The following is a 26,354-nucleotide window of genomic DNA, read 5'->3' as shown; positions in this document are numbered from 1 at the left end:
ATTTTTCTCAGCAAAAGGGGAAGATTTTATTAAGTTAAAAGTTGAAGGGCACAGCGGAGCAGCAGCAGCTGTCACCCTGGGGAGGTTGGCTCGGGCGGGTGCAGTAGCAGCCTCACAGCTCCTCTTCCCCAGAAAGGAGAAGCCCCGTGGCTCTGGGCTCCTGCCAATGCAGGTTCTTGCAGGAGCCAAAAGGGCAGCCACGGAGAGAGAGCTCGGTCATGTGGACTCTTGCCAAGGTGTCCTCTTTCAGCCGCCTCGGGCAAGCACACCCACGGCAGAGCCCCAGCGGCTCCCCCTTATGGTTTGCGTGTCTTCTCCGCAGGTCCCGAGGGTGGCACGGGGAGGGGGAGCACGGTCCTTGCCCTACATCCCAGGGGGACCGTGGAGACATTTGGAAGAGAGGGAATATGTGCCAAAGGTGGCTGTGTGTGGCCAGGGGAAATGGAGCTAGGAAAGGGGGAAAAACCAGGTTCTCTTTTTCTGGTTAGAAAAATGCTGGTGATGTAGTAAAAGTTTTCCTCCTCCTCTTCCCCTCCTTTCCATGGAGAAAAAAAATTCCTCTATAAAATATAATTTTCACATATAAAATCCTGAGGAAGGTGCATGTAAGGAGCCAGTCCAAACAACGTGCTCAGGTATGCAGGCAAAAAGGGTTCATCAAAAAAGCTTTGGGAGGGGAGTGAGGAGGTTGGGGGTGTGTGGGATTCCTCACCGAGGTGGAAATGGATAGGGATTCCACGTCCCTCTCCCCCCAGGTGAGGAATGGAGCAAATACAAAACAAGAACAGATAACGAATGTAGAGCAGACCTAGAGAGAGACAAAACCAGACATGGTTTAGAAAGAGTCCAGTGAGTGCAGAAATGCCATCCCTTCAGCTCCCTGGGGAGGTGGCTGTCTGGTGCCCTGCTGCACCCCCACTCATCTCAGCACCTATCAGCAAGCGCTGGTGGAGCAGGGTGAGCCCAATACAAGCAGGAAGCAGCACTCTGGACAACAGGATGCCCTCATTCCTGTCCCCCTGCTCCCCCCATCTGTGACAGAGATGCCTGCAGGTGAGTGTGGGAGAAGGGCTGGGTCTATTCGGGCCTGCTTTGATGCAGAGCTAAAATTATCGTGCTGCGATAGGGAAACCACTTCAAAGGTGAAGGGAGCAGAAACACTGCCTATGCAGGGAATGTGTAACCACCCACGCTGTCACCCAAGCCACGGGGCGAAGGCCAGCATTTGCCTGGCTCCCACAAGCAGCCTGGCTGAGGAGTGATTGGGGCTGGCTGCATCAAGAGCACCATGAAAAGGGGGCTGGAGCCCTCGGGAGAACATCAGGGGCAGCAGGAGGGCCAGCAGTGCAGGCCAAGAGGACATGAGAAGAAGAGAAGGATGGGTTTAAGCCTAAGGTTTCAAAACGGAGTGGAGCAGGAGAAACTGGCAGCTTCCACGTCCCTGCAGCAGCCTGTCTCAGCCACCTGCCCCCACAGCGTGCCCAGGCTCACCATTACTTGCTGTTGCACAGCGACTCCTTCTCCTGCAGAGCCGCCATGGCCAGGCGCAGGTGCTCCTTCAGCTGCTCGATCTCTCGCTCCGAGCGCACCTTAATGTGATTCAGCTCTGCATACACGTCTTGGTATTTCCCTGAGGCAAATCTCTTGTCCTGCCAGGGGAGGGAGAGGGGTCAGGCAGGTTGCAGGGCTGATTTTAGGGAGGGTGGCAGTAAGGTGAGCCCAGCAGAAGAGCCAGCAGGTGAGGAAGGGAGAGCTAGCTCCGGATTTGAAGCCCATCCCAGTTTGGGCCAGGCAAAAACCATTCAGAAGAGGAGCATGGAGGTACCACTTTGCAAACACCAGGCCAGGGAAGAATGCAGAGACACTGGTCCCACAGCAGCAGGGATGTACAGCACCAGGTTGAGGAGGTAATGTGGGCTTTAACATGGCTTGTGGGCGTGTGGGGCAGCCACATGGGAAACATAGCCCCACCAGGAATGCAGACCACTGAGAGAGGTGGGTGCAGCTGCTTATATGGCCAAAAACTTATGTGAATAAGTTATAAACTCCTGGAGCATCACTGAAGTCCAAAGCCTCTTTCAGGTTCCCCTCTGGCAGGAGCATTTGAAAATTCCTCTGAAGGAGCTGCTGCCAGTGGAGGGAGCAGCACACCCAGAAACAGTGCCCAAGGAAACCCATCCACTGAGAGAGGGGACAACTAGGGGAAGCAGAATGCCAGGCAGCCTTCATCCAGGTTTCCCAGTTGCAGAAAGCAGCCTCCTGTCTTGTCCATGCTCATGTGTGCATACATCTGGGAAAACCAGCAGCTCTGTGACTCTTCCCTTGTACACGGTCAGCCTATGCCAGTCCATGCTGTTGGAGCTGCTCTGTGCTCTGCAGTCAGCAAGGACAAGCAGCACAGGCAACAGGAGAGTTTATCTTGAGCATCCCATCAAACCCAGCCCGAGCCTGCTGATATGCAGCCCTGCTGCTTCCCTGCCTTCTCTCTCCTGCTCTTTCCCAATTGCTCCCAGAAAACACTGACCTTTTGCATCATCTGCAGCTCCTCCCGGAGGCACTGCACCTCCTTCTTGACGTACTGGAGCTCATTCTCCTTCACCCGCAGCAGCACCTGGGCAGAGAGGGGGAGAGGAACCAGAGGTGACTCAAGAGCCACCGCCTCGGAAAGGCCGGCAGGCCCTGGCGCAAGCGCAGCGGTGGGGAAGGAAGGAAGGGCCAGAAGGGCTGGGGCAGGAAACGGCGCAAGCAGCTGGAGAGAGCAGCAGAGGGGAGCCTCACGATCTGCTTCCTGCACCACTCCGTCCGTCGCCCCCTCCCACTTGCTCCAAGCCAAAGCCATCAGGAGGAGAAGAGCCCCGGGACAGGCGGGGATGGAGGCAGGGGGCAGCCAGGGGGATCCCGTACCTCCAGCTCGCAGGAGCTGCGCTCGTTGTTGTGCGAGGCGCGGTCCCCAGAGCCCCGTGATGAAATAAAGCTTCGCAGCTTTCCGATCTCATCCGAGAGGCGCGTCTGCAGCTCCTGCAGGCAAAGCCAAAACATGTCAGAGTAGCCGTGGCACAGAGCTCTCACTGTCCTGACCATTCCATCCCCATGGCAGCCCTTGTTCAGCCTGGAGACCACAGGCACTGTGGTTGTAACCACAGGCACTGTCAGCATCTACATCCAGCAGAGTACACTCGCCATATTTAACACCACAGTTAAGATGGCCTCTAACTCTTAATCCTTTTATTTCTGATGATCAAATCTCAGAAGGGAAGAAATATGAACAAATAGGGGAGTTTTAACAGAGGGGCTGTGCTGTGTGAAGGAGGAACATTTCCGATGCTCCTCTCTGCTGGCAGGAAAGCCCTTCTCTTGCCTGATTTTTCTGGAGGAGGTCCTTCCCCTCCTGCTGACAGCGCTCCAATATCTGCTCCCGCTCTTCTGCCTTCTGGGTGAGCTCCCCAATTTCCAGGCACTTTTGGGAATACTGCTCAGAGAGCACCTGCAGTTCCCGCTTCAGCGACTCCACGTCCAACCTGCCAAAGAGGCACCAGCTCATTGCTGCCCCAAACCCCTTGCCAGGTCCTGGCCCCTGGCACTGCCTTCCCCCCTGCCATGGCCAGCCTCTGCCCACATCAGTCATTAGCACAAGACAATGTTCGCTGTGAACCCGAGCTTCAGTTCCCACACTCATGCACATGAGCGTGGTGCTTCTTGGAGCTCCAAGCCATGCAGAAGAAATGGAGGCGCTTTCCATAAAGAAAGTAGAGGGGAAATAACTATAGGTATGAGGGAGGTGCTATAGGGAAAAGAGCCAAGCAGGGGACAAACTTCCCTTCCCTACAGCTGCAGCAGCCCTGGGAGCCACTACTGGGCACCCACTAGCTCTGAGGAGGGAGCTGGGGAAGTGGCAGGAGGAAAAGCTCAGGACTAGAGCTGCAGATGGAGTGTGGTGACAGTGGCACAAGGCGGCATCATCGGCCAAGGGGAGTGAGAGAGATGCTTTCTTACTGGTGCTGCTTCTGGAGGGCTTCTGGGAGCGAGCTGCATTGCTGGAAGCTCCGTGTCCTGCCCAGCTCCTTATTCATTTCCTCCCGGTGGGCTTTCTTCAGTGCCTCAATGGCTGCAGAGGGGGACAGTGAGAAATGGGGGATCAGGCTGTGCCACCCTCATGGAAAACACACCGGAGAACTGGCTAAGCTCTCTCCACTGCAAGTTCCCAGATCCATCTCTGCAGATTCCTCCTCTTCCCTTTTTCCCTCAGGGTATTCCTCACCATCTCCACACTCCAGGATAATCATGCTGCCAAGAGAACTAACACAGGGCACTCTGGGAGCTCTCTACTACTTCTGCCTTGCCCATCTACAATAAAGTTCTGGTCTCCTCCCACCCATCCGGAGACATGACCCCACTTCCTTCAGGATCTTTACCACCCCATCTCCACCAGTGCCACAGGAGCGAGAAGCACCAAAGTTCGTGCTCCAAGGAGCGCCAGCCTCACACCAGTACAGTCAGCAGTATGGCTCCAGATGACTGGGATGTCTGGCTTCTGGCAAAAGGCATTTGGGGAGAGGCAGGAGGGACCCAGCTGAGCAGAGGCACAGCTTGGTGTCTGCTCCTACCTGCTGCTGTTGCTGCTGCCTCCTCTGCCAGGAGCCGCTCCTTCTCCTGCCGCAGCCGCTCCAGCTCCCGCTGGTGGTGCCTCTGCAGCTCCTCCATCACTTGTTGGTGGGATGACTCCATCTCAGCCAGGCTGCGCTCACAGGCCTCCTGGTGTGAGGAGGAAAGGAGGTGAGAGACCAGGAGAGAAGGAGGAAGGGCTTGGGCAAGGACAGGCACCTGGCTGCAAGTCCAGGGACCTTCTGAAAGAAGTGAGACTACTTCCCAGGAGGGTCTTTTCCTTCTGAAAGTGAGGTGGCACTTTAATCATGAACACGACCATTTTACAGGGACACACATCTTGCAACACCCCTTTGTGCTTTATAGAGGAAGAATGTTCCTCTAGCTCTTAAAATTAATGCAGCAAGACAGGAACATCCCTCTTGGTCCAGGAGCTGGACACCATGCCCGACACCACAGTCCCAACCCTGCACCAGGCTGCACTGCCTGGCTGGAAGAGATCAACAGTGGGAACTGCATCTCAGTATCTGCCTTTTAAATGAAGCACATCCCCTGGAATCAATGAAAACCGAGCCTCCTCTCCTGAAAAGTGACACCCTGCACTACCCTGTGACATGATGGAGGCTGCCAAAGAGCCTTCCCCACAGCCTAGTGGTTAGGGATCCTCCTCACACAGCTCTCCCTCCTTTCTGATGGCTCTGAGACCAAGGGGATGGTCCTTTCTATGCTGAGTGCTGTGATTAACTCAGGTTAAAGCAAAGCAAAGGGGTTCCCACTTTGGCACTATGCCTTCACTCCCCCTCTAGATGCTGGCAATGTCTCCCTGAGCCTCTCAGGAAGGGTTTGTTCACCAACAAACTGTGCCATGATGATTAATAGCCTGGGCCTCAAGGACATCAGCAGAGAGCTAAGACGTCATCACATCCCCCAACAGCTCCTTGCCATCCCATTTCTTCCCCACTGAGGACTAAGGCTCATACAAAAGACACTGGAACATGTTGTGTGAATGCAAACCCTTCCTGGCTACTCCTCTCTACTGTGATGAGGGAAGCTAGGAAGCTTCACAGAACAACAGAGGAAAAGGTGAGGAATAATTTGGTGATCTATGCAGGGACCAGCTGCAACCCTTGGCAGACAGAGAGAGAGAATCCTTTGGGGAAACGCCAAGTTTGGCCTCAGATGTGAAATGCTGGCTTTTTGAGCCAAGTTATTAGGAAGATAAGGAAGTTCCTCCCCACTGCTTTTGCTCTTTTTTTTGACCATAAAGAGGCCTGTAAGCTGTAAATATTAAATCATGATAACACAGAGACTGGTAAGGGCTGTTTGGGCTGGGTGCTACAAGGCTTCTGGGTTTCTTTATCTCTGCTAGGTACAGCCAACCCTGTGGAACAGACTTCACCAGCCCCAATTTCCTGCCCTGCCAATCCCCTCTGCCCCAGTATCTTCCAACACATAAGGCCCATCCTGAAAATCACACTCTATGGTCAAACAGCAGCCTCCACACAGGAAATCCCTGTGGGATGTGACCCTGCTTGCTTTGGATCAGTCCATGAGAGGGGAAAATAAATAAACAAAGAGAAGTGAGAGGATGAAGCATGAGCAAATTCTGCTTTGCTGGCTCTCCCACGTGCTGTCCCAGCAAACGAATGGGCTGTGCTGTCAAAGTGACCTTCAGGGCTCAGGCTGTCCCCAGGGACTGACTGACTGCTTTCAATGAGACACGTGGGAGCCCCAGTTAGCAAGAACCACATGTGGTGAGCACCAACCACCAGAGGCTCAGCAGGAAGCTGCTGACCCACTCCTGAGCTGGGGGATGGCTCACCCCCATGGCCCAGGACAGCATTGTGCTCACATGCAAAGAGGGACACAGATCCTGCACCTCTCCCCAAATTATCCTTCTCTCCCTTTATAACCCTGGCCCCTTTAAGGCCAGGCAACATCCACCAGCCTTTATGTAATTAACATTGATTACAAATGGGCCCAGTTAGGGTCACCATGGCAACCCAATGATTAGCGATACCTGCTCGGCAGTAAGCTGTGTGCCAGAATTTCCCAGTTTGGTACTGGGAGTGAACCCCCAAGCCCCGGGTCTGGCACTCTGCTCACCTGTGAGATGTACCCTCGGGGCACATGGCTGTCCCCCTGGGATTTTGCTGCCTCCTGAAGGCTCTCGTTTCTGGCCCGGCAGGACTCCAGCTGTGCCCGCAGTGACTGGATCTGTGCCAGGGAGGACAGAGAAAGATGTTCAGCCAAGGGTGGAAAAGTGCCATGGCCTGACCAATGTGCCACATCCAAACCCTGGGCTTAGGGATGGGGAGGACAACACATGGTCAGTAGAGGCCTCTGCTTCCCCAGCAGCCTGCCAAGAGACCACGCTGGCAAAGCCAGCCCCAGCCTGGTTAGTGCCCGTAAGGAAGGGAGGGGACATCCCAGTTTTCAAAGATGGATCCATGCTGGAGGAAACCACCACAGCATGGCTCCTTTCAAAGGCTGGCAGGTGAAGAGCTTGAAGGCTTGGGAATAGCCAGAGAAGAAAGGCTGTGAATGTACTCCCAGGAAGCATAGATTCCACACAAGTAGTGCCACCAAATAAATTATCCTGGACTAAAACATGCTCTGGGTGTCTTGAGAGCTGGCCTCTAGCCTTGCATTACCAGGTTCCAAAAGCTTCCATGCACTCGAGGAGCCAGAAAGAACAAACATCTCCCTGCACCTCTGCAGGAGGCTCTTCTGCAGAGCCTCCTGTAGCCAAGTACCACATTAGGGGCCACCAGAATCCCAGAGATTTCAGAGAGGAGGGATGCTCTTACCTCCTTTTTCAGCGCCTCATTGGTGTCTCCCTGGCCCCCTTTGCTCTGGTTCAGCAGTGTTGTCAAGGGCACCCGCCGCAAGTCCTTCAAGGGCAGGTGCTCCAGCTCCAGCCACTTCTTCTCTATCTCCTCACTCAGACGAATCCGTTGTTCCTCCGAAAGCGGAGGGGTAGGGAGGTCCTGCTCCCCAGCCCTGCGGGCAGGGTCTCCTGCGGGGCCATCGCTGTTGGGGACCCTGCCGTCGGGGCTCTCAAACCACCTCCTCCTCTCCTCCGAACGGATGGCCAGATCCCGCTCCAGCTCCTCATACCTGGGAGCTCGCTCCGAGATCTTCAAGCTCCCTTTCGTCCTCTGCAGGGACCCCTGACTTCCAGGCTCTTGTGGCAAGGGAGACAGCTCCACATAGTCAAAGGCATGGCGCTGCCCATCCGCCTTCCAGTGACTGCCCTTGGAGTTCCCCTCGGAGCCTGAGCCCGGCCGCTGCTGCTCCTCCGTCCGGAGCGAGCCTTTCTGGGGAACGCAGTTCCGGAAGTTCTCCTTGTCACAGTCAGGGAGCCTGGAAGCAGAGCAGGAACTGGTGAAGGAGAGGCACCGTGTGGGAAAGGATGCCAGCAGAGGCACTGCCAGCTGCTCAAGGCTCAGACCCTCACTCAGCCTATCCTTACAAAACCCCACCCTGAGTGCAGAGCTGGGCCTGTAGCATCCCATCCCCCAGGGAAATGGATTTCTCCACCGGGCAGCAAGGATCCACCCTGGTTCCAGCTAGGCTGGTGAAGAAACCAATCTAAACTTAAGTGGTGAGGCAAAAAGCAGGTACTAGAAAGGGAGCCATCAGGTTCTCAACCCCTGTCACTGGCTGATGTAACCAAACCACTTCCAGAAGAAGCAGAGGGACAGCAAGGGAGAAGAGGACAAGCAGCGCTGGGCAGCTCTTACTTGGTGACATCTGGAGCACTGACTGGGCGCACATTCTTCCTCAGGGCCTCGATCCAGTTGCGCCGGATGCCAGAGGTCATTGCTGACAGGGTGAAGACGGCATCCTTTGTCTGCAACAGGGAGGTGACAGAGGCCCTCTCATCACCCAGTGGATGTGCAGCAGCTCCCTCCTGCTCCCTGAGACCCACAGCCACTCGCATACAGCAGTGCTGGGCTGTTAGAAAGGCCACCCTCTGTCTCAGGCTCTTGGGGACAGGTGGAGGGATGAGAGAGGAGAGGTGGGAAGGGTGTTTGAGGGGGATCCTTCATGAGACCATCCCCAAGCAAAGGCAAAAGAAACCTTGCTGGCACACTGGGCTGTAGTTACATTTCTCTTCACAGAGAAAAGCAAGGCACAATTCTTCCCAAGAATATTTCTAGGTTTCACATTCTCTGAACCTCAGAGAAAAAAAAAAAAAAAATTCTTATCTCATTTACTACTCCTGTGTTGTTCACAAGTAGAATACAAAGTAGAAAATTGTTTACCTGAAAGGAATTGATAATTAGATTCTGGCGTGAGTGTTTTGATTCACTGACCAATTGAATCCAAGTGTGTGTGTCGGGACTGTCGGCTGACAGTCATCAGATTCAGTGCAGTGGAGTGCAATTAAGTGCTTGGCAGATTCAGTTTAGATGTAATGTAATATAGCGTAATATAGTATAGAATAATATAGTATAATAAAGTAATTAATTAACCTTCTGATGAGATGGACTCCTCCTCATCATTCTTCCTCTTTCATCAGGGGGAAAAATATCTACTATACTGGGCCAAACATGCACTGGTGCAATCCAGTTGCAGACCAAGCAGTCCAACACTCCCGCAAGCAGGGTCAACTACAGCAGCTTGGTCTTAGCCTGTATTCAGCAGTGGTTTTATATCTCTAAGGAGATCTCCACAGTCTCTGTGGTCACTGTTTTACCTTCCTCACAGATAAAAAAGTTCTTTAGATTTTGAGGTGGAATCTCCTGTGTTCAAGCTGGTGTCCATTGCCTTTTGTCCTGTCACTGGGGACCACTAAGAAAAGTCTGGCTCCTTCTCTTTTGCCCAACCCACATCGGGTATTTTTAGATAGAGAGATACACACAAGATCCTTTCTCCAGGCTGAAGACTCCCAGCTCTTCCAGAGGCTTTGTACAATAGATGCTCAGGTGCCAGGAGTCAGCTGCCAGCACGGGTATACAGCAGCAGGGCACAGGGAAACCCAGACCATGAAGTGCCCATCCCTGCACACCCACAGAAATATAATTTCTCATGCTGCCTTAGCAGCCACCTCCTGCTGCTACAACAAATAGCCAAGGACAGAACTGTACTGGGGCTGGATCCAGGATACAGGTTGTCACTCAGAGCATGGTCAGCCAGGTTACATCGAGATCTGCAGTGCTCACCACCCCCCTGCAGCTGTGGAAAAGTTGCCTTGGCCAACATGTCACTCAGACACTCCTGGCATTTAGCTTGGCTCCTGGACTGCCTCCAGTACAGCCTTCAGCCAGCCCTACAAAGCCTCCTCCTCCTCCTTCCTTCCTTTGCAGGCGGGCAGCCCTGATGCCCCAGAGCACTGTCACTCATGAGCCAAAAAAACAACCTTGGGCCACCAAGCTGGCACAGGATCTGTACGAATTGCCTCTCAGCATCTCAGCACCGGCAGGGAGCACACATCCCCCCGTGCCCCTGGGTGCTGTGGTTCCGTGCGCGGTGCCGGGCACTCACGTGGATCTGGAAGCCGTAGTTGCGCTGCACCGCAAACTCCGTCACATCCGTGCAGGAACGGAGGTCGATTTCTCCATCAAGGTCATCAGCCTGCAAGCATAGCCACCCGCTGGGACATCAGTGCACAGGCAGCTTTGAAAAAGGCCACCTCTGCCTTCACCCCACAGTTCCCTGGAAGGCACACTCAGCTCTTTGGGAACAGGCTGTTCCCCAGCACAGCACGGCCTCTTCTAACCCAAGGGCTGCCAGCAGCATGGATAGGGAGCATCCCACGTACCCAGCCACAGGACCAGCCCTTCTCCCCACCTCCCACCACTGACAGCCCCCCCCCGACTTTGCCACCCTGCCTTCGTCCTCTTCATCACTCCTTGGAAAAGGGCAGCTTGGCACCTCAGCCATCCCTCAGGAGGACATGGTGTCGTTGCTTGTCCCTGGTCATGCCAGAGCTGTGCTCCTCTGCCCCCTGGCCAGGAAGGAAGAAAGGGCTGGTGAAGGCTGGCCACACTTACCTCCTCTGCGTTCGAGTCCCGGTAATACCTCAGGCTCGAGTCGGTCAGCACAAACCAGTGTTTCTTCCACTGCAGGCGTGTCGGGCAGGGGGAGGGAAGGGAAAAGACAGGAGGGAAATGGATAGGCAGTTACCAGGGAAAGTGTAGGAACAAGGAGGGACGCTCTGCACTATGACCTCTTGGCCTTCTCTTCCCCCTCCTCCCTCCCAGATCCCCCTCGTGACCCTCAGCTGGGAGAGAGGTGCTCGATGAACCTCTGTGTCCACACACCGAGCAAGGCACCTCCCAAAAGTTTCCCACTGCCTTTCCCAGCAGGAGAGATCTCAGTAAACAAGGAGGAAGGAAATCAGCTGGCTCACCAGGCCTCTCCAGCAACAGGGGATAGGGGAAGAGGAAGACTCTCATCTGAGGCTTACCTCTCCGGGCTCGTCCAGGATTGACATCCATCCCTTCTTGAAATTGAGAAGATCCGGCTGCAAAAAAAATAGAGAATTATTGTCTTGGAGTGACCCACAAAAGGGTTTTCCATGCCAGGGGTGGAAGGTGAGTACCCTGTGGCAGAACAAAAATGGGAATAGCCTTTTAGGAAACTCTTGGGGCTATGCAACCCTATGGCAAAAGAAAACTGGGCATAGCTCTCAGCAGCAGTCAGTCCTGTAAGAGGAAGCAGGAGATAAGGGAAGAGGTTTAAAAAAAGTAAAGGAAAATATGCAGCAAAGAGGTTTCCACAAGGTGCCTCAGAGGTATTTATTCATAGAGGGGGAGGCAAGGACAAAGAGAGTGGGCAGAAGGGAGTGCTCCACCACCACCAATGGGGCTTGCCTCAGAGATGGAGACAAAGCCACAAAGAACCAGACACGCCTTGTCCCAGCCCTGGCTGTCCATGCCCCACAGCTACGTCCCTCTGGTAACTTCACCACCAATCATTTATTAAAAACATAGTAGCTCAGCTCTCACCAAAAACCTACAGGAGGCAATTCAACAGCTGTGAAAACATGTTGACTTTAAACGATGTGCCCCAGGGTAGAGATGAAGTCAGTGCCTGATCCTCTCTCCTCTCCCTCCAATGTTCAACCCTTTCTGAGATTCTGAGTTTTTCTCTTACCCAGCTCTGCCTGCTCCCTCCCACTACAGAGTCTGCCCTCTGCCCAGCCACAGCTACAGGAGATAAGGATGAAGAGAATTTCACCCAGATTACCCTGTGCCACAAAGAAGTTTCTGTGCACTCTCTGCCTCCTCCTAAGCTCATGTCGCTGCTGCAGCATCCCAACCAGTTTATCTTCTTCCCAAGGTGGAGCACCAGAGAGCTGACTCAGGGGAACCTCTCTCCCTAGCTTTGCCCTCAGCCAAACAGGCTTGAGCTGGTCCCTCCTCCCACCCCTGCCAGCTCCCAGGAAGTTGCACCATCAAAGAATTCAGTCACACGCCTCTTCTCCCATGGAAGTCAGTTTGCCAACCTGCCCCTTCTCAGACAGCCGAAGCAGGCAGGGACAGTGTTGGAGAAGTGACGGTACCAGAGCTGGAGTTCCCAGAGGTCCAGCACCAGACCTGCCAGTCCTGTGGAAGCCACCAGCAGTCCCCACATGTCACAACCACCAGCTGAGATGGAGCTGGAGAGAAGGAGGTGGCTCAGCAGCCGATGGCCGCTCCACATGCCCTGAACAAGCCCAGTGGCCAGCCACAGCTGCCCCACAAGCCCAGCTCCCTGGCTGTCCAGTCAGGCCAAGCCTGTCCCTGCTTTCATCTCCCTGAGCTGCTGCTCGTGGGTTACACCCAAGGTTATGGGGCGGCAGGAGCAGAGTATGTGCCGGCCCACCCTGGCGCTCTGGCTATTGGCTCAAGCAGGAGCAAGGAGTCCTGCCAAGGGGAGGTCACCGCCTGCTTCAGCTTCAGGCCTGGCCAGAAGCATCCGGCAGTCCTGGGCTCCCTAGGAAGGGAGGGAAACCAGAGCAAAAAGACATGGGGGGGGCTCCCAAACCTCACCTCCTGCTGAGGTGACAGGCACTGCTGGCACCTAGGAGACAAGGGGGATTAATGCACCCCCATGAACCCAGATTTTTGGTGGCTCCACTGCTGCCCTGAGAACGCACCCCAAAATTTAATTCTTTCTCTGCGGCAGCAGCTCCACCCTTTTTCCCGTTATTCCTTCCAGTCCGGTGACTTAAGCTTCAGCTCTGAATTCAGAGTGGTGAGAGGGAAGGAAAGGAGACAAAACATCAAAGTACAACCACCCCCCTCCTGGGACACACGTGCACTCAACAGAAGAGAGAGAGAGATGGGCAGGCTCCATGGAGGCAGAAAAACAATATAGGGAGACAGTGGGGCTGTTGTACAGATCAGCTGGGTCTCATCTTGTTGAGGATTTACAATCCCAAAGCATTAGGTGCCAAAATAATTAATATTAACAGGATGCATGCTGCTGGAAAAACTGCCACAAAGTGCTGCCAAAACTGCTGCCCTCAATGCAGTGCTGGGGCCAGAAAATTCCCCTGGAGGGCTTTTCCCAAGCAGGCAAACTGCACAGGGTTTCTGCTTTCCCTGCCAGCCTTAGACACGAAGCTGCAGCTCTATAGAATTGTCTTGGAACTATTCTTGTCATAGCGGGGTCAGTACCATAAGTAGAGGCCTCAGTCGATACACAAAGTGCTTAAAGCCACTTTTCTTCCCTTCCCCACAAGCAAATCCAGTTTCCTCCCTCAGCATAAAAAGCTCAGAGAAGAGTGTGGGGCTCAAATAGAACCCCTCATCCAGAGGAAATGGCCCAGCAGTGGGAGGAGGAAACATCCAGGAAAGCCGAGCTGCTGGGAGAGATCCGGGTGCCAGAGATGCAATGATGTGGCAGGATGCACCCCCAGCAAAATGCACGGCCCTGCAGCTCGGGGCCGTGGATGGCTTGGGAGGTGGTGGCAGTGATTTTGCCCAGTTGCATCCATACCCATCAGAGTTTTACTTTCAGCCCCACAGCTGGCCAGGTAAAGGCACTGGAGGGGGTCTCAGGTAGCTGGGGACATAAGTGATTTCTGGAAAGACTGGCTTGTAACAGCAGGTTAAGGAGCGGCAGCTGCCTGCTCTGGTTGAAGAAGGGCTACAGGGAAGGTGATAACAGTCTGTAAGTATCCAAAGAATGTAAACACCAAAGAAGGAAAAGGGACAGGGTGGGAGCAAAGGAATTGCTCCCGGGTGGTACTGAGGCGCCAGGATGGAGAAGTGGAGGAGAAGAGGCTGCGGGAGGCTGAGAAAGCTCAGTGTCCAAGCCAAGGATAGTCAGGTGTGTCCTTTCATCACCAGCCTTTGTCATCACCTTGCCTCCTGCTTCTCCCAAAATATCCTCAGCAATGCAGGTTCTGAGGCACTGCTTCCTCCCACCTCCGGGAGATGGTGCAAGGGGCTCTCAAGCCTCCCGGAAAACACAATGTCTCCTCTCCTCTAAAAAGGGAACCCACTTCATAAGGCGTGGGCCCCAGGCCAAAACGCAAAGCAAAACCGCTCCAGCTCAGCTGGGTGAAAGCAAAATCACTCCCAGCCTGGAGCACACATGCAGCTCCCGAATCTACACGTGCAGCGAGAAGAGCCAGCGGACGACGGGCTCTCCCTTTCCCACCGCCCCCGTGCGAAGCGCCGGCGGGCACAGCCCAGCCTGTCACCTCCATTACCCCGCTGGCGGCCAGCAGCCGCCTGTGCCAAGCAGAGCTCGCCCCAGGGGTGGGATGCTCCCTGCCCCAAACCGCATCTGCTTCCCACGGGGAGCCGGAGCTCCCCACGCCCGGGGGGACACCAATATCGCATCCGACTGCGGTCAAAGGTGCGGTGGGCTGGCCTGGCCTCAGCCCGGTCCACGCTCACGTTTATCGCGGTGGGGTGGTGCCCACCGGGGCCGAAGCGGCCACGGGGAGCTGGGGGGACCCCGGCGGGGATGGCGAAGGGAACCAAGGAAGAACCGCCAGCCTCGAGTCAGGGGGCCAGAGTGCCCGAGGCACTGCGGCTCCAGAGACCCCCGGAGGCGGCGGCTGACAGCCGGCGTCCCCCGCCCCCTCCCAGCCCCGGGCTGTCCCCGGGCTCCGGAGGAGGAGTCCCCGCGACCCCGGCCCGCCAAGCCCGAACCCCGAGTCCCGACTCACCGTCATGGCGGGGGCGCCGCGGCCGGCGGGGCCGGGGCCGGGGTCGCGGCGGGGCCGGGCGCTGGCAGCCAGGGCGGCGGGGCGGCTTCAGCGCCCGGGCGGCTCCCACGGCCCCACCATGCCCGCTCCGCCGCCCGCCCCGCGATCCCGCCCGCCGCTTTCCTTCTCTCTTTTCTTTTTTTTTTTTTTTTTTTTCAAAAGAAAAGGAAAAGGAAAGGAGGGGGAAAAAAGAAAACCACCCCAAAAAACTTTTCTTTCCTCCCCCCAGAACTTCCTGGGAGGACCCGGGCAGGCCAATGGCAGCCGCCGCCACCGCCCCGACCGCCCGCAGCCAATGGAGCCGCCGGGGCGGGCGAGGCCGCCGGTCCGCACGGAAAGGGGCGGTGGCCCCGGGCGCTGGGGACGGGACGGGGGCGATGCTGGGGCTGAGCCATGTCCCTTTCCCGCCGCGATGGCCCGGGAAAGGTGAAGCCCTGGGAGGGACGGGTTCAGCCGCTGCTGCCCCGGGACGGGACTTGCAGGAGCCCAGCCCTTATCCAGGCAGGATTTGCTCTCAGGCTGGGATTTTTCGAAGGCAGGGATTTTCAGCAGTGCACACAATGGAGTCCTCGCCTTGGATCCTGGGGCTGCTCGGTTTTATCCAACCAACTGAACCTCTCTGGGCTCGTGGCAGGGGTGGTAGGAGGTCAAGGGGAAACTCCTAGTGCCCCTGGAAAGCCATGCCAGCTGGCCTCGGGAAAGGAAATTGCTAGAGAGGGTCTCAAAGGAAAAGGGGAGAGGGGCTGTGCATCACAAAATGCCAAGCTCTACTTTGCAATCACACCAAGGTGATGCTTCTTGCTGCAAGGCAAAGGGAAGGTGCCAGAGCTCAGTGCTGAAGAAACCTGGCACAGGTGGGGCAATCTGGCCCGGTTGTACAGGGTGAGTTCAGGGCTTTGGGCTCCTCTCTGGCCTGCTGCAGGGAAGTGAGGGAGAGGATGTCACCCGTTTCGAGTTTCAGAGGCCTTTGACAGCCTCTTTCCTGGCTGCAGTTTGTCCTTGTCTAAAGAACAAAGGCAGGTCCTAGCAGAGGATGACCTGGCTCAGATGAGTGATGTGCACACAGGGGGACAGAGGCAGGAACTTGTGTGCAGCTGCCAGCTACATGGGCTCCTGGAATACTTTCTGCAGCCCCCCGTAGCTGCTGCAATGCCACTTTGCAGGAATGCCAACACAATACACTATCTTCTTTCACACCACTAAAGCCCACTTCATCCCTGTAAAACCCTTGGTGCCATCACAGCACTGGCCAACAATAAAGCAAAGGAAAGGAGCTGTACTGAGATTTTAGTCCCAGGTCTACTGTATGCCCTTCTCTGGCTTTACAAAAAGGCTCTGTGCTTCAGTTTCCCCACCTGAGAAATGGGTGAAGGACAAAGAGAAGGGGAGTGCTTGTGAGCACAGCATTCGGGACATCATGGGAGGGCAGCACCATGCTGGACCTGCTCAGGTCAAGTGCTGGAGACCTAGTCCTGCCCTCAGTGACCCCCAGAGAAGGGCAGCTGTCCTTCCTCACAATTCCCAGGGCCTGGCCCCTACCTTGTTGTGCTTCTTACTGGCATTCAAATGTGGCTGCGGGCTTCCTGAGGAGCCAGTGCTGCTTTGTGGTGGGAAGGTGCTTCCACCCAGCTGGGGCTGCAGGGGAGAAAGCAGGAGCTGAAGACATTGGGGTTTAGTCCTCACCTCAGTTTCCCAGATCCGAGCATCCGTCTCCTGGCATGAGGCAGGGAAGAAAGCATCTTCCCTCCTCCCTGTGCCAGGTGGGCAGTACAGTTTCCCTGGAGAAGCAGAGGATCCGAGGGAATCAGGGTGCACAGAATTGCAACCCAGTGGATCCACCCAGCCTGTGCCTGCCAGTTTCAGGCCTTGCAGGGTCCCCCATCACCTCTGGCTCCTGCCCTACTCACATGGTAAATGAGAAGACTCTTGCTCTCCCAGTCAGTTTCCAATGGCTTCTCAGGGTTGTGTGGATCTCGTGCGGGCTCGGGACCCTTCCAGTCCTCCTCCAGATGCTGTGCTGGACTCTCAGGCCTTTTCCAGCTGTCATCCGGCCGTAGTCCCCCATGCAGACATCTAGCAGGGCTTTTCCAGTCCCTTTCCAGCTGGCGCATCACATCTGCGTGGCACACGGGCATCTCTTGGCGCTTCCAGTCCTTCTCCCACACCTGTGCTTGGTGGGCATCGCCCCGGCCCCTCCAGTCCTGCTCCAGGGGTCGTGTTGGGCTTGTGGGGCGCAGGGGCTTGCCTCGGCCTTTCCAGTCACTGCTGGTGCCCTTTGAGGGCTGCGAGGAGGTCAGCTTTTCCCGGAGGCTCTGCCAGCTGCATTCCGATGGCTTCCTGGGCCCTGCGAGGTGCAGCGGCTCCCCAGGCTTCACTCGTTGCCTCTCTGCGCCCCGCACCAAGCTGGGAGGCGAGATCTCCTTTTGGCTTTTCCTTGTGCTCTCTGTACGTCTCCCGGGACTGAGGGCCCGTGGTGGTGGCCCTGCTCGGCTCAGCCTGATGTTATCTGAGCTCTTCCCAGCACCTGCGGGGTGCAGAGAATCTCCCCGGCCCTTCTTCTCCAGTGCTTGCCGTATACCCCCCGCTTGCCAGGTGGCTCGGCCCCTCTCTGAGCCTGGGGGGCGGGCAGGCTCCCCTCGGCTTCTCCAGCTTTTCTCAGTGTGACAGGGAGGGTTCCCGGGCTCCCCTGCTCTCCTCTCCGACCTGCGGGCTGGGCTTGTGGAGCGTGGGCTGCGGCTGCCTCTCTCCAGCAGCCAGCCAGGGCTGGCAGGGCGTGGGGAGTCCCCCCGGGGCCTGCTGGCCTTCTCGGGGTGCCGAGCTGGGCTGGGGGAACGCCGGGGCTCCTTGGGGTCTCTGCTGCGCTGCTCGAGCTGCCAAGAGAGTCGCTGACCCTGGGTCACAGGAGAGAGAGAGCAGGGATCCTCTTAAAAAAGTGCCAGTGAGCAGAACAAGATGGAATTAGGGCTGGCAGGTGATTTGGTTAAATGGTTCCCCAGAGAGCACTTGCATTCCTGTGCATGGAGCCAGTCCATACTGTAGAGAAGCCTCTTGCACCCAAAGGGTGGAAGGGCTGCTACATTTTAGGTGCCAAGGGTCCCAATCCATGACAGAGGGAGAGCTGGGATTAAAGGGAAGAGGGAGAAGGGGAATGAAAGAGAGAAGCACGTGGCAGAAGTAGAGGAAAATGTGACAGGAAAAAGTAACTCAGCTTGCAGAGTTGGGATGAGGTCCTGCTGTGCAGCCAAGCCTCACCTCCCTGGGCAGGTTGGGGCTGGACCGCCTCCGAGTTAGGTGGCCTTTGCTGGGTGGCACCGGTGTCTTGCCATCAAGCCGATCCACACGGCCCTCCTCCAGAGCCTGGAAGGCCTCCAGTGTCTCTGATTTCCTGTGGGCACACACAGTTGATCCAGCTGCCACCCTGCTCTGCTTGGAAGCAGAGCCCCTGCAAACCCTGCTCCACTTTAGCCTGACCCCACAGACCTCCACCTGCCCCAGACACTGTGTGTGCTGTAGCCTCTCCCTGTCCCCACCAACCACCTCAGCTTTCATATCCTGCTGCCTCATCCATGTCTTCTTCACACTATTCCTCAGGCTTCCCTCCATCTTTACATCCCACCCACTTGCCCAGGATACTTTTCCATTCCCTCTTTATGTCCGCTCCTGCCCTGTGCTACCAGTCCTGGAGCTGCTCTTGCTCCTCCAGCTAAAGCCTAAACAGCTGCTGGGTACTTCTTGGCATCGCCTATCATTTCCTGAGTGGCTCCTACAGTGAATGTGGAAACCCTGGGGAGTTTTGATGCTGGGATTGGGGAACACCTTTTTCCTGGCCCTTTAACTGTGGGGAGCCCTGCTTTGCAGCATGTCCTGCAGCTTCCAGGTGGCTGTGAGGATGAGGAAGGTGGGCTGCTCCTTTCTAGCAGTGCAGCTTAGCTCCACCTTTCCAACAGCCTCAGCTGACCGTGTACCGCAATGGAGGAGGCTCTGAGCCTAGATCCAACCCTTGCTTTGAGGGAAACTTAAGCGCAGCTGAAAGCTGAGCTCTGCCATCTAGCCCTACCTTCCTCCCGAAGCACGGCAATTCAGAGGGGGGCCCCCAACAGCATGGAAGGGCAATCCCCTGCCTCTGACCACCGCGCAGTCCCATTACTTCTCACCTGCGTTCGCATCCAAATATCCTCTCCACCTCCACTCGGCCGGGGCTGAGTGTCCGGGAGCCGTAGCGGTCAGCAGCGTCCCGCTGGCCGAGGCGCTTGGGCTTGGGCAGGTCTGCCAGCGCCGTGTACTGCTGCCGCTCCAGCCCGTGCCGCGCCTCTGCAGCCCCGCCGCCGGGCTGCCTGTGGGACTCCCGGCCCCGTGGGCCAGAGAGGTGCCCGCTGGCACCCAGCAGGTCGCTGCGGGCCGGCGGGGAGCCAGCCGCGGCGCGTGGCACAGTGGATGCCCAGGGCGGGTCAGTTTTTCGGTGCTTTGGCCAGCTCTCCTCAGGCTTCTGGCTGGCAGGACGGCGCTCTGGGACGGGGAGAAGGCCGTTACTGGGGGAGGCACGAGCGACGCGGGATGCCACCACGTCCACGGCAAAGCAGGTCTTCGGAGGAGAGCTAGAAATGGTCCAGGAGGGCAGAGATAAAACCCAGACTCCCTCGAGGCGGGGTGGGAGCACTGGAACACAGCACTTCGAGCCCAGGCCATGCCAAACCATGCAGATAGAGAGCACCCGAGACGCCCACAGTTCACAGTCAGCACACACCAAGGACTCTCACATAGTGCCCATGGATGTGTTGAACACTTCCTGGGACCAGAATTAGATAAAGAGATGCTAAATCTAAAGAGAGATCTGCCTGGAACCTCAGAGACCCCTGGGTGGAAAGCAAACCAGAACCAGGATCTCACAGAGGAGCAAACCAAGAGTACCTGCTTTTGATGGACAGATTTCTTTCCTAAAGCCCTGGGCTTCAGTTCTCACCCAGGATCCAGAGGGAACAGGCTGAGCCCACCTGGGTCTGTCTGCCTGTGGGGCTCGTGACCGCACCTCCTCCTTATGGCCCAAGTAGCTCATCATGTCCCGTTTGCCCGATCCCAAAGTGTTGTCCCACAACCGGGTCATTTCCCCTTCCTGGGAGACAAGATAGGGCAGATCTCTGCAATGGGGACTACTAGCTTCTGTGGGCTGCAAGGAGGTAAGAGTATATATGAAAACTTACAGCCTGTTCAGCTCAAAGCTGCTGGTAAAAAGGAACCAGAAGAGGAGCTGTGTGAGTATAAGATGATGCCAGACCAACGACAGCAAGAAACAACATAGAAAAGTCCACATGGGAGTATCCAAGAGCAAATCTGATGAGCTCTTTAGGGGGAGAGCCTCCTTTGTGGGGACTAAGAGTCTCAGTTGATCCCCCCTTGTATCTCAGGACCTTAGAATCATAGAATATCTCAAGTTTTACGGGACCCATAAGGATCATCAAATCCACCTCCCTGCACATGATGAGCTCTTTCTTCCATCTGCCCAAGGCAGGAGAGCCAGAGGGGCAAATTCAACATGTCTGTGTGCCCAGGAACCTGCTGAATGGGCCCAGCAAAAGTGGCATTGAAGGGCCAAGGGAGCTGGGGAGACCAAAATAACCCAAACCACAAGAGATCCCCATCTCACCCTGGCAAGCGTGGAGTTGGCTTCAGCACAGGCGCTGGGGTCGGTGCCAGTTTCTCTGTGCTCACCCTCAGCTCCGGGGCTGAGTGGGGGATATCGCCTGCTCTCGTGCCAGCTGTGGGGCAGGGAGAGAGGACAGCTGGTGGTCAGCACAGCCCGCAGAGCTCAGGGGCGAGTGACAGCACTGGCAGCCCAAGCCACACTGACTCACTCTCTACTGGATGGGCAGAGGCTGGCAGAGCCCATCCTGAGACCACCAGCCTTGCTCTGGAGGGAATGAGGATGAAGGAGACTCTTTCAGGGGCTCCCTGACCTCTCCAGGGACAGCCCAGAGGAATGGTTAGAGGGCATGGCATGGGGGTTTCTCAGTCCTTTTTCCCAGGCACCAGTGTGCAGAGCACCAGGGAAAAGGCAGCTGATTTCCCCCTGCTTGGCTTCCCGCTCCCCCTCCTCCGTTCTGCCCAGCGAAGGGGCTGGTTGGAGCAGCAGGGCTCCCGGCTGGTACTCACCGCTCCGCGCCCTCGGCCGGGCCCACACACACGTATACCTCGCACTGCGGGGCTAAAATGTGCAGGGAGTCCCAGGGCTCTCCTGGGGCTGCGTCGCTGCAGGCATCACGTCCTGTGACCTCCGTGGCATGATCCTGCGAGGGAGAAGGGGTGCAATGGTGCTGTCAGCGTGCCAAGGATCAGGATGAAGGCTGCCCCTTGGAAATGCTTGCTCCTTCTACCTCCTCCGAGAGCAGCCCAGCCTCCAGGGCACTTGATATCTCTCCCAGCTCACCGTTGAGATTTTTCTCCTACATCAAGAGGCCAGTGAGGCCCAGCATGCTCCTATTTGATGCTGAATGCTGTGGACATCCCAGAGACTGCATGTGTGGATGAGGGTTCAGGGAAACTGCCCCCCCCCATGCTGGCATGGATGCTGCTGGTAGCCGGTCTCCCTCACCAGCGGGATAGCTCAGGGAGAGGCAGTGGAGCCAAGAGGAAGGAAGATTTTTGCAGAAAAGGCTGTAGTCCCAGCCTCTGCCTCTCTCTGTCAGGGCTTGCAGGCGTCTCAGCATCCTCCCTGGCCCCCGTTACCTGCGGGGCTTATGAGCAGCAGTGGGGGAGGCTCCAGGGAGCCGGCTGTCTGCGCCGCTTCCCTCCAGCGTCTCGCCTGCACCAGGATTCACTCAGAGCTGACAGCTCTGAGCAGATCGAGGGTGAAGGGCTGAGGTAACCTTAGAGGGCCCAAGGCCAGGAGGAGAGGGGGAGAGGGTGAGAAAGAGAGAGGGAGGCTCATTACTATTTCATCATCCCTGGCCAGTCGCTCCTGGAGGACGTCAAACAACACGAAACCCTCTGTGAACATGAAACCAGCTGTTGCCCAGTCAGAGACAGCCAAGTAGCTTGTGTGTCCAGTCCTGTCCCAAAGGATTGTGTTGGATCAAGGTGTCTGGAGCCCAAAACCCCATGAGATTTACCCCTCTCCTGCCTTCTCCTCTGGGAACATCTTGCTGAAGCTGCCTCAGGGACAGAAGTAATCCCTGGCCCCAAGCCAGCAGCTGAGGCCATAGGGAATCGACCAGGACCATATTTAAGGTGAGGCAAAGCTGTAAATGCCAGCAAGCGTCAAGCAGAGATTAATACAGGGCGGGTCCCTGCTCTGCCAGTCTCCAATTCCCTCCTTGTAGCTTTGCATCTGTGACACCCCTGCTTTCCCTTCCAGAGAAAGACTATCAAGCCCCTTGTATCCAGTGTCCAGCACTTCCCTGCTCACCTTGGTTCCTAGCTTTGATCTGACACAGTTAAATTAAGCATTCCTATGCCTGGAAAGGAATGCCCATAGAGGTTTTCCTCACCGAGAAATCTAGAAATCCCTCTAGAAATCCCGGCTGAGCCTTTGTCTTAGGGATTTCTATCTCCAAAAAGGCAGGTGGAGTCCCAGTATAGAAAAAAAGAGGCCCTTAAGGAAGTATCCATAGCCTGCAGGTGGGATGGAGGAGCTCACCTGGACAGCATGCTGGTGAGCCCCTGCGGCTCGGAAACAGTGCTGGCACAGGCTCTTTGCAAAGATGTTGGCTTCAAAGTTCATGCAAGGCACGTCATCCACTGAACCAGACATTGTGCATAGCAGGGACGAAGATCTTTGGCTGATGGGCTACTGGCAGGGGCCAGCCAGGAGAAAAAGGAGGAAGGAACAGCAGCAGAAGAAGCTGTGGAAGCAGGAATGTTATTTCCAGGCTGAAGTTTGCTGCTCCCAGCTGTCAATACTGGAATCAAAGGGAAGTCAGGTACAAGGTGATGCATGTAAATACAGGTAATAAAAGAATGTGCTCTAGCAGAGACCTCTTTTAGACGGGGTACTGCAGCCTGAAACAACAGCTGACACCTCTCAGTTTGGGAGTCCTTGTGAACAGAGGGAATGATGCACATGTCCTGCTGTTTTGTTTGATGGAAATGTTTTTTCTCTCTTAAAAGGCACAAAACCTAAACCTTTCTTCTTAATTATGTTGGTCATAAAGGGATGGCTCTAAGCAGCTTAGGAAATCTGGAAACCCACTGAGTTTCTTGTTAATCCTGCTATAATGTTGAGACCTGTGGACAGTGGACCGCAAAACTGTGAAGGGAACAAACATTGCTAGCACAACAGCTGGGATCCACATTTCTGTTCTGTTTTCTTGCAAGCATCCTGCCCACCATCACCTCCTCTGTCCTGCAGGGTTTGAGAGTGAGTCCTCAGATTTGATAATGTGACCTCAGCTGGGAGGGTTCTGCCTAATTTGCCTGGAGGAGGCACCAACGGAAGGAGAGGAAATCAGACCAGCATCTTATATGTGAACATGCCACTGGTGCCCTAAGCATGGACATTTGAGTCAGAGCAGCCGATCAAGGCTATGGCTGCTCCCCAAAACAACCAAGGCCAAACGTCAATGCCAAAACAAAGCTATAATTTTTGTTTGCCAGTGCACTCATTTTCAGTACAGCAAGTTGCACTAGGGCCAGCCTTGCAGCATCCTTCCTCACACTGGGGCATGTTTGCTTGACTTGTTCAAAAAAAAAGGCTTGACAGGAGCCTAATCACTCCCTTGCCAGGGATGCAGCACAAAACACGCCAACATCTCTGCCCACCACTGCCCATGGGCTGCCACCCGTGGCTGGAGCCCCTGGTACCCCAGCGCCTGATGGGCAAATCATTACTCCCCACATCCCTTGGGGCCGACTGTCAGGATAATCAGGATAATGCTGCGATCCCCAGGGCCTCTGGCACGCATGCAGCCGGCCGTACTCCGTGCTCCCAGTACCTCCCAGTATCCCCAGTACCTCAGCTTCCCCTCGGCTCCCAACGCCTCGCCGCCCGCCGCGCTCCCCCCTCAATGAAGCCGGCCGTGGGAACCGCGGGGCGCGAGGCCCCGCCCCCTGCCCTCTGATTGGCTGATGCAGGACAGCGATTTGAATACCGTCTCCTGAGTGGCCGGCGGCGCGCGCGGCCATGGCGCCCCCGGCGCGGGCTCCCACGTGTCGCGGGCAGCGGGCGGGCGATCGAGCGGCCGGGCCCGGGGCCGGGCGGCGGCACCGGCACCGTGCTTTGGATCAGCCCCCAGCCCTTCCCCTCGGCTGTACTTTCCCTGGGACCGCCTCAGCGCCTGCTGAGGGGCTACCCGGTGCTCCTCCCAGGCAGTACCCCAAGAATTAGTTATCCCGAAGCCGAAACAGATGCCAAAGCAGCGGACTTATCCGCGAGCACTGAGAGAGCGAAACGCCACCGTGTCCCAGCACAGCTCCAGCAGGGGGTCATGCCTACCCACAGCACTCAGAGAGATTTGTCTAACGTGGGCTTTACCTACCAAGAATAAGCCCTGCCTGACCCTCGCTATTTCTAGCAGAACGCCCTTAACATCTGTCCTCCACTGCTCCTTCTACAATTCAAACTCCTTCTCTTCCCGATGCTGGTAATAGTTACAAAAAATTAAATTTAACTTTTTGTTCATTCATTGGGGCAGTCTGCAATCCCCTCCTCAAACCTATCTACCTCACACAACGCATTATTCAGCTCCCTTTTAGTCCCCTAAAGTTCTCATCACTCCCAGTAACTTTTTTCCTCGATTTCATTTCTGGAACACAATGCTGCAAGCAGCAGTGTGACTGTACTGAGTACAGCCTTGAGCTTGATACATGACAAAAGCAATAACTACAGTGCACTGATTATCACACAGTTCATGCACACACTGAAGCCATTCCTCCTTTTTGCTGCGCTCCAATTTCCCCCAACTGTCTGATCTTTTTGGCTCCCAGTCTGCTTTTGATCCTCTGTAATCCCAATTATATTTCTGTATGTGCACGTGTGCGTAACTGCAGTCTAGCCAGTGAAAGCCATCATGCATGGCAGCCCCAGTGTGGCAGCCCATGTCAAAGCCCTGCACCTCTGTGCCAGCCTGGGGCATGTGCACAGCACTGTGCAGGTGCCCAAAGTGACCTCGCTGCACAGCCACGTGTGAAAAGCCTGTGGAAAAGGGGCTTCACGGGAGCTGCTGGTCTCTGCTTTTCCTTTATGGAGCAGCAACTGCACTAGCATGTTGATTTTTGCAAGTACCTCACATTAAGCAAGTACCTTACATTTGGAAGCAGCCTCCTCCTGAGCAGCTAAGGGAAAAAAAAAAACAAACCCAAATGCTCAAAATCTGTCTTGAAAACAAGTGGAAGCAGCAAAGAAGAATTTTGAGCCAGAGTCTGGTATGAACTGCGACGTGTCTGGCAAACACTTCACTCACTAACTTGTGTACAAAAACTCAGATTCTCATTTCAATATATCCAGGGGTAGCCTGACTGTATTCCCTGTGCATAACAAAACCAGCAGACTAGGGCTGAGTCAGTAATTCACATTACAGAATAAAGCTTTAATCAATCAAATGGAGAAATCAATAGTGTAGTGAACAATCCTGACAGTTAATGCTGTACAGGATTTAACAGTTCTGCTCTGTTTTTCCATACACTTTTTTTTTTTAAATTTGAAAACTCATTTTCTAGCAGGAACTGTAGGATTTCAGAGCATGAAAGGGGCTGTTGGAGACTTCAGCCGACATTTAAGAAAGGCTCAAAAATGTTATTAGGCCAGAGAAACAGCAAACTAAAAGTGAGATTCTTCTAGATCACCTAGCAGCAAAACGACAAAAACTGAAGGCACTCTTAGCACCTCATCCGGAATACAATGAGGTCATCCAGCTCTGTCCCAGCTACCGTGCCAGGCTGCCTACAGGCTGGGGAAGGCAACTGATCCACATTCCACACTCCACACTCCAGCAGATTTCTCAAACAGATAGTACATTTCTTTTACAGTGGCCATCTCAGCTCCAGAGCAAACTCCTCGGGTGAGGAAGCACACAGGTCACCTTCTGTCCACAGTCACTCCACAAGGCACTATGTCCTGGAGAGAAGGGAAAGCTGTTGTATGATCCAGACAAGGATGTCACTCTGTCCTCCAGCTTTGAGCTGCAGTCCCCGTGGTGTGATACACCTCTCCAAACAGAACTTCCCTCTCCTCCTCTCCTTCATCCCTCTCAAATCCACCAAGCACAGAATGCTCTAGAGCATGTAACTCCCAAACCAGAACAAGAAATAATTTATGCTCCACACACGGAACCTCTTGGATACTTTGGCTGAGATCCAGTTCAGCATAACACTTTTGGCCTTGCCTGAGTTGTGTTTTTGCAGCTCTGTAACACCCAAGAACCCCAGGTGAGACAGATGGGTAGGTAAGCTCACCCATTAAATCCCATTACCTTTCTGGAGTGGTCTTTGAGGCAGTGTTAAAAGATGAGGTGAGAAAACCACACACACACCTTAATAATGTGACTGAGTTGTTCTGTGTTAGTGCCCAAGAACTCAGCCCAGGGTGGGACCCTGAATCCAAGCATATAAGGCACCAGTGATAACAGTGTCCACTTCCCCAGCAATTACCTTCTTCAGAAGGGAA

The 26,354-nt window shown here is 55.3% G+C and overlaps 1 protein-coding gene and 1 long non-coding RNA gene across 4 annotated transcripts; both read right to left on the bottom strand.

The window, feature by feature from the left end:
* Position 1: 1 nt before the first annotated feature.
* On the bottom strand, positions 2 to 19,832 carry TRIOBP (TRIO and F-actin binding protein). Of its 3 annotated transcripts, XM_054631535.2 has the most exons (18): positions 19,670 to 19,832; positions 18,916 to 19,267; positions 18,014 to 18,146; positions 16,669 to 17,652; positions 16,301 to 16,396; positions 11,021 to 11,077; positions 10,605 to 10,673; positions 10,096 to 10,185; positions 8,349 to 8,458; positions 7,413 to 7,968; positions 6,709 to 6,819; positions 4,605 to 4,752; positions 3,994 to 4,105; positions 3,359 to 3,518; positions 2,905 to 3,018; positions 2,525 to 2,611; positions 1,492 to 1,649; positions 2 to 808 (listed from the first exon to the last, which is right to left on the bottom strand). In XM_054631535.2, the coding sequence occupies exons 1-17, from the start codon at positions 19,815 to 19,817 to the stop codon at positions 1,494 to 1,496; spliced, it is 3,483 nt and encodes a 1,160-aa protein (XP_054487510.2). In that variant the 5' UTR covers positions 19,818 to 19,832; the 3' UTR covers positions 2 to 808; positions 1,492 to 1,493. The 3 variants fall into 3 exon arrangements, with proteins under 3 accessions (XP_054487510.2, XP_077034672.1, XP_054487511.1); XM_077178557.1 differs by lacking the exon at positions 19,670 to 19,832 and having other exon boundaries at positions 18,916 to 19,472; XM_054631536.2 differs by lacking the exons at positions 16,301 to 16,396; positions 16,669 to 17,652; positions 18,014 to 18,146; positions 18,916 to 19,267; positions 19,670 to 19,832 and adding an exon at positions 14,723 to 14,999.
* Positions 19,833 to 20,048: 216 nt separating this feature from the next.
* Positions 20,049 to 23,381, bottom strand: LOC143694116 (uncharacterized). Its single transcript, XR_013182346.1, has 3 exons — positions 22,392 to 23,381; positions 20,909 to 21,042; positions 20,049 to 20,514 (listed from the first exon to the last, which is right to left on the bottom strand). It is a non-coding gene; the product is annotated as an uncharacterized LOC143694116 (long non-coding RNA).
* Between the last annotated feature and the right edge of the window lie 2,973 nt (positions 23,382 to 26,354).

Source organism: Agelaius phoeniceus, chromosome 5 (assembly GCF_051311805.1).
Source record: "Agelaius phoeniceus isolate bAgePho1 chromosome 5, bAgePho1.hap1, whole genome shotgun sequence".
Classification (NCBI taxonomy): domain Eukaryota; kingdom Metazoa; phylum Chordata; class Aves; order Passeriformes; family Icteridae; genus Agelaius; species Agelaius phoeniceus.
This window is presented reverse-complemented; position numbering and strand designations above follow the sequence as displayed.

Bases quoted from the DNA above. Each gene is read 5' to 3' on its own strand.
- TRIOBP (XM_077178557.1), bottom strand. From the start codon at position 19,457: ATGGTTTGGCATGGCCTGGGCTCGAAGTGCTGTGTTCCAGTGCTCCCA. The intron at 8,459-10,095 runs GTGAGTGCCCGG...TCCCTGTTGCAG, and splicing joins ACTACGGCTTCCAGATCCAC to ACAAAGGATGCCGTCTTCAC. The intron at 3,519-3,993 runs GTAAGAAAGCAT...CCTCTTTGGCAG, and splicing joins GCCCTCCAGAAGCAGCACCA to GTTGGACGTGGAGTCGCTGA.